Source organism: Sinocyclocheilus rhinocerous, unplaced genomic scaffold (genome assembly GCF_001515625.1).
Source record: "Sinocyclocheilus rhinocerous isolate Xijiao unplaced genomic scaffold, SAMN03320098_v1.1 scaffold495, whole genome shotgun sequence".
Classification (NCBI taxonomy): domain Eukaryota; kingdom Metazoa; phylum Chordata; class Actinopteri; order Cypriniformes; family Cyprinidae; genus Sinocyclocheilus; species Sinocyclocheilus rhinocerous.
The window spans coordinates 628,656-635,873 of NW_015629560.1; the positions used below are offsets into that span (position 1 = coordinate 628,656).

General features: G+C 41.4%; 1 protein-coding gene across 4 annotated transcripts in view; it reads left to right on the forward strand.

Moving 5' to 3' along the window:
* Window positions 1–4,346, forward strand: part of ttbk2a (tau tubulin kinase 2a) — a 19,977-nt gene extending 15,631 nt beyond the window's left edge. For all 4 annotated transcript variants that reach the window (XM_016551261.1, XM_016551260.1, XM_016551259.1 and 1 more), the window contains one exon: window positions 3,629–4,346. In XM_016551261.1, the coding sequence (XP_016406747.1) occupies window positions 3,629–4,073 (445 nt within the window). In that variant the 3' untranslated portion in view covers window positions 4,074–4,346. The remainder of the gene's footprint in view (window positions 1–3,628) is intronic.
* Window positions 4,347–7,218: the final 2,872 nt, after the last annotated feature.

Consider the following 7,218-nt stretch of genomic DNA (forward strand, 5'->3'; position numbering starts at 1 on the left):
GTATCCTGTCTGCGCGAACTGGGTGCGCAGAGGTATGCTAATACATACATTGACAGGCAGGTAGGAAAGCCAATTAAAACGCTCGGACTGAGCGTTTTGATTGGACGGACATTTCTTTGTCCTACACCTTCCACAGAATATATAAATACATTTAGACCACTTAACTTAATGATTGCTATCGGGATGTGAAGAGACTTTCAACCAGCATAACAAAAAAATGTTTCTGAAGACAATCACCTATTGCACCTTTAAGTCTTTGGGAAAAACAGTTATTATATATCTGAAATGGATGCAATCACCATGTAACTAATGTCTGTATTGTCAAAAATGTACAGTAGTCAATAGATAGAGTCTGGTAAGTGTTAGATGTCCAGGTCAAAGGTCACAAAACAGTTCACTTACAGCATCCACCATAGTGTGATTTTCTGCTAATGTTTTCGAAATCTTAGCAGTTTTTAACACATGATATTCACCATGTCATCCAGGAGAGGGCGACTTATTAGGCTCTGTTTATTTCTGTAGATAGATAGATAGATAGAGAGAGAGAGAGTCTGGTAAGTGTTAGATGTCTTAAGAACATAGATAATTAAATGCAAAAGAGAAAACATTCAATTCAGGTTAATACAGCTAATTTAACATTCTGAAAGGGATTACATATCTATACAAATATAAAAATACTACAAATTAACATAAAAATAAAAAAATACCAAATTATTACTTTGACCTCTGCTGAAAATGTGTTTTGATGTGCTAAAGTATTCATTGGCAAAGCTCAATCTTCCCCCGAGGACTCAACTAGTCAGCAGACAGAGGTAGCGCTCCTTTCTTCCACCCGCTTTGTCTTTTGAATTCCGCAACCACACCTTTATCTCACTCTCAACTTCAGAATCAGGAGGACTTGGCTGAAAGGGGCATTTTCAAACAGCCTCTGAAAAGGAAATCGGCCTATATCAGGGATCCTCAAATCGGGCTCATTAAACTCACTTCCCTGCAGAGTTTAGCTCCAACTTTGATCAAACTAACCCACCTGTGATTTTCTAATGATGCTGAAGACACTGATTAGAATGCACAGGTGTGTTTGATTAGGGTTAGAGCTAAACTCTTTAGGAAAGTGGATCTTGTGAGCCAGATTTGAGGATCCCTGGCCTATATGGGGCTGTTTACACCTGTTCACTTCATGCGTTTTGTCTGATTGGATAGCTATCCGATGAGTAAAAGACCAGGTGTAAATGCCCTCCAAAACGCATTCGAGACGGATATAAATCCGATCGGTCAAACCACTTCAGGAGGTGGGCATTCTAGATGAAACTGGACAAGTGTAAATGCATCTGGTTGTTGAAACCACATATGTAAATTATACTCCTCCCAAAATGTTAAAATAATTAACGTGTGAGAGCGTGTTATAGGCTATATGACATTAGACTAAGCATTAGCTAATGCAACATGCATCGCTGCGGACGAGCAGCTGAGCATCTCTTCAGCAAGCTGACGCACAAACTGCCGCGAATGAAACTGAAAGTAAGATGCAGACGGTCAACACACAATCATCTTCATTAAAAGTAGTAAGACAACCTTATCTGATGCCGCGCGCTCTCCTATTGCAGTCTTTGATCTTGAAATAAGCTGATAATTAATAAAATGCAGTGCTTATCTTTTGATTTTGTTGTTCCGTTAAATTTAAATATAGCTCGGATTTATATCCATTTTGCAACGACACATGTATGTGGCCAAGTGTAAATGGAAACGTTTTAACAATCAGATAGATATTTGATCAGCGAAAACGCATGAAATTACCAGGTGTAAACAGGCCCTATGAAACAACAGGTTCTGAAAAGGTGTCTTTTGGTTTGAGCCATTCCAGTTCAGTTGAGTGGCTAAAGAATGGCCAGTCAATGTTATTATTCTCCTAGTTGCAGTACAGGGCTGCCTACACAAAACCTTCATGGGCCCAAAGGTACAAAAGTTGCTCTGTGCCCGAACGGGCTGGCCCACAGTGGGCCATCATTGGATTAATGTGGGCAGTCCTATAGTGAGGGCTGCTCACAGAGAGCCCACGTTGAGCCCAAAGCTAAGCCCGCACTGGGCCTGTTTAGGTTAGTGTGGGCTGGCCCTAGCCCACTGTGCCCGCAAAAAGCCAGCATGGGCCCCGCAGGAGCATGTTTGCAGGGATAGCAGTGACCCTAACTACCAAGAACACCCAAGCCACAGTATGTGTTTGAAATCAGTCAGCAATGCTGTCTACCACCTAGCAACCATCCAGAACACCATAGCAACCACAGAGTGCCTTGGTAATACCTAGCAATCACCCAGAACATTTTAGCAATCACTTAGCAATGCACCAATTTATCAACCATAAAAATAGTTGCAATTACCTAGAAATGGCGAGTGAGTGAGTGACCTGACATGTAGCCAGATATGGTGTTCCATACTTGGAATTTGTGCTCTGCATTTCACCCATCCAAGTGCACACATACAGCAGCGAGTAGTGAACACACACACCTGGAGAAGTTGGCAGCCATTTTTGCTGCGGCGCCCAGGAAGCAGTTGGGTGATAGGTGCCTTGCTCAAGGATCTCAACTTAGTCATGGTGGTATTGAAGGTGGAAGAGAGTGCTGGTCATTCACTCCCCCCACCTACAATCCCTGCCAGTACCGAGACTCAAACCCGCAACCGTCAGTTTCAAGTCCGATTCTAACCCAGGGGTGGCGAACGTCGGTCCTGGAGAGCCGCAGCCCTGCAGAGTTTTGCTTCAACCCTAATCAAACACACCTGAACGAGCTAATCAAGGTCTGAACGGTTACTAGGAAGCTATAGGCAGGTGAGTTTTAATTAGGGTTGGAGCTGAACTCTGCAGGGCTGCGGCTCTCCAGGACCGGAGTTTACCACCCCTGCTCTAACCATTAGGCCACGACTGACCCTTTTTTTTGTGTCATAGCAGAACGCCCTAGCAACTTTCTAGCAACCACCTGGCACCCAACCAGATCACCTGGAAAGTTGCTAGACATTAAAGTGATGGGGCTACGGTGTTTTGAGTGGTTGGTATTGAATTGCTTAGTGGTTGCTGTAGTGCTCTCAATGGTTACTAGGCAGTAGTTAAAGCCTTTTTTTGATAATTGTAAACGTTTATCAGGCAGTCTGTTATTTTTCATCAGTTGCATGCTATTAGGGTGACCATACGTGCCATTTTTCCTGGATGTATCCTGGCCAGGATTTGTTTTGGCTTTGTTTTCCTGTTTTAATGCTTGCTGAAGGTAATGATCGAAAAGTAGTTTGACCAATAACATGCAAGCATTGTACATAATGGACTAATCATGGCGTGTGAGAAGGTGGGATCTACGGTCAAAGCGATGCAATTACACGTACATATTAGGTGTGTTTGACTTAAAAGCAGCGCGGCTCAGACCGATCAGTGTTGGACATCAAAGTACCTCGAGAGCGTTTCGAAAGCATAACCGTCTGTATGGTACTTTGATGTCATACACTGATCGGTCTGCACACGCAAACAAAGCCAAAACCTAGATATTTTAGGCAATATAGAAATCCTGGCCAGGACGCGTCAGGGAAAAATGGCACGTATGGTCACCCTACATGCTATAGCATAGTTGATTTCATTTGACTTCTCTTCCAGGCTACGGCGGTACAGGATTCGTGCCGGCAGCACCAGTGACTCAGATCTGCTGACCTGTCTGGCCCAGCTAATGCACACCAGCTCGCCCCGTGGCTCTCCACACCACAGCTGCTCCTCCCCCCAGCACATGAGCGCCAGGCACATGTTCGTCGGTCCCACCGCTGCTCACCACCTCCACCAGCGCAGCTCTAGCGCCTCCCCCCGCAGCTCCTCCTCACTACAGCACTCTGTCAGCTCTTCCCCTTCCCGCTACGAGCACCGTGGGGGCTGTCTGGGCCGCAGCCGTTCTCCTCCCAGTTTCTCGGGCTCACCTCCTCTGTGCCGCTCTCATCCTCACATGCAGGAAAGATGCTGTGGGAGACAGGCCCACTCTGCCACTGTACACGCCCAGCGGGGCAAAGCCGGCATCCGTGAGGTCAGGTGCTCGAACAAGCTGAGCAGATAGTCAACCACAGGTTTCAGACACTAGTGGAAGATGTGAACGAGTGAAAGCTTCCACAATAGCTAAAAAAATATGATTCTCATTCCTTCGCACATCTGCAACTCCTTTGCTTTCTCTTCATCAGTAGCCTCAGTTTTAAGATGCTGGCTTTTGGGAACACCAAAGTCACTTTTAGAACATGGGAGGTTATACATGATGGTGAGTGGCTGGATCTTTAGTACTTTATAGTTTCTTTTCTTTCAAACATTCCAGAGCTTTTATGAAGATGATTGTATGTATTCATGATCCTACATGAGGTTTGCATCAAGACCGGCTGTACTATAGTATTTATTACATTATTTATTTGGGCTTTGATGCATTGCAGCCCTCTCTGAGCAGTGGCAGGTACACTGATAGAGCATGCCATCATTAACCCTTTCTGTGCTTCTGCTGTGCTGTGCTTAACCCTTTGTGTGACATGGCCTGAAACATTGTACGCAAGTGTGTGAACTGAAATGCTTTAATTGGCATTAGGGCTGTCAAAATGGCTGAAAAACTAAATTCGAATTTTGTACTTAAAAATATTATCAATATTCGAATTATTTTAAAATTTAAAATGCATAATTTCAGTTAGGGTGGAAAAAAAGCTTTTGGCTTCTCTCCTGAGGCCACAAGAGGGCGCATAGAGCAAAATACTACCAATGACTGTTTATTCAAAGCAATAAAATAACATGACTATCTGTGAAAAAAAGTGCATAATGTTTAAAATAAAGTTTATAAACCAATTAAATAATTAATTAAGTTGCTTAAACAACTATAAACAAAGCAGCATCATGTATGCATATTTTAATACAAAGGGCCGAAAACCAATCACACAGTACTTTTTTCATTTAAAAACATGAGATGCAGTGGGATGGGGAAAAAACCCCCAGCATAAAGTCTTGAGATATGTTTTTTCAAAGTTGAACTTTCCATGGCTTTCTAAACATGCAGCTCTCTTGTGTGAGACGCGAGTGCAACGGTAATAGATGTACCTCTAGAAAATGCACGAAATATGCGTTCTGTGTGAACGGCTTGGTTTCAGTTTTGATGTAAACAAGATCTTCTCCCCATTGATGTTATCTTTTTCCGCAATATTTTTAATGAACAACGCAGCAGCGCCACATCTAGTGGCTTCAACTGGATAGGCTAACAAAAACATTATAATGCAACGACACTTACATCGTCATCGCAATTATCAATATTCGAATTATTTTAAAATTTAAAATGCATAATTTCAGTTAGGGTGGAAAAAAAGCTTTTGGCTTCTCTCCTGAGGCCACAAGAGGGCGCATAGGGCACCACTGATAAGGCTGACACCTAAAAATGTGGATTTTTATTTTAAATTCGAATTTTTTTTGACAGCCCTAATTAGCATGTTGCATTTGAAATCACTGAAACAAAAACTCAGTCATTAGTTTTCTTACACGGTAAAGCCCAAAGTATACTTTGGTTTTTGCTTGTACGCAAGAGTCCGTGAACTGTGTGCGTGACGCAAATTTAGTCACCAGAATAGTACGCACGTACTGTATGCGCGCCACCCAATTTTTGTAACCTCATGTACATTGCAGGTCACACATGCGCATTGAATTTGTTTGGCACTAATCAGTTATTCCACAAGGTGGCAACACTGGCTGCTGTTTCACAGTAGAAAATGAAACTAAAGATAAATAGAAAAGAAAAATAGCGGAGACTGCAACAACAACACACACCTGCACTGAGAAGCGCATGTGTAAGGGGTTATGAGATAGCAGCATCTTTAGTTTAAAAGAGTACAAATATATTTTTATCAGTCATAATAACTTCTGGAGAAAAGTAGCACAGACACTGGACTAAGATGAACCTATGTTTGTGTATGCTATCAAATGGAGTTTACTTTGAAAGGCTGTGCGTTCGACTGTACGCATACGCTAACGTACACATACAAAAACGAAGCATATACTTTGGGCTTAAGAGTTTATTTTTAGCACAACTAATATCATGAGTGGAGCAAGAGTTAGAATATTGCTGAGTTAGTTCACACCTAAATGAAAATTCTGTCATCATTTACCCACCCTCATGTTGTTCCAAAACTTTCTGTGGAACATATAAGAAAATATCAGAAAGTATTTTTTGTCCATACAATAAAAGCCAGTGATTGGTTACCAACATTCTTCAAAAGATCTTCTTGTGTGTTCCACAGGAAAAAAAGGTTTGGAGCTACATAAAGGTGAGTAAATGATGACAGACTTCTCATGTTTGGGTGAACTATGCCTGTGTTCAATGGGACCATGTGCTTGTACTTGCGTAGACTGTTTCTGACCTCACTGAGTTTGCAAGAGGAAGAGTTTTTCAAGAAATGTTGACCACTGAAACAGTTAAAAAAAAAGTGTTCTTGCGCTTAGACGTGCCTAAAGAAGTTTTGCTTGGAATATATAGTATATAGGGCAGGCTCAAGCTTTCAGAATCTGGAGACACTAACTATGTGTTAATTTTCCTTTTCTGTAGAGCCTCTGCTATCCCACAGCAATGTACCATTTCCAGCAGAACACAATGTCATATAAGTCACACTTATTTTTACTGGTTATTTGCAGGCCCTCATATAAACTATGCCTGTTATACTTAGCAGAAAACTTAAAACTGGACCCTCCATCATTGCGTTTTTGAATATAAAATATTTTAGTTAATGTGATTTGTGCTTTCAGCTACTAATAAGATTGATGTACTCTTAGCTCTGTTAAACATTTACCATTGTTAACATATTTTACAGATTCCAAGCAGATTCTCTCTGCGTGTCTTGGCTTTGCATCTCAAAAATGACTACTCGCCTTGCATACAATATCAGAGATCTGTCAACTTAATGTTAAAAGGGAAGGTTTTAAAATTGCAATACTTTTACAATTTCTTATTTCATGGGAAGGGTTCTGATATGATAACAGTAGCCAATAATCATTGATTAAACGTATAGTTTTATTATATGTGCCACATGATATATCCAATCAAACAAAACTGAACAAAAGTTAGTTTACATTCCAGAACCTCAGCATTTTTGGCTGCTATTTGGCATTTGGCATTAATATCAAAGTTTTACATGTTTCAGAGTTCATAAAAATAATAATACCTATTTTTAAAAAGCATGCAGCTAATTCCC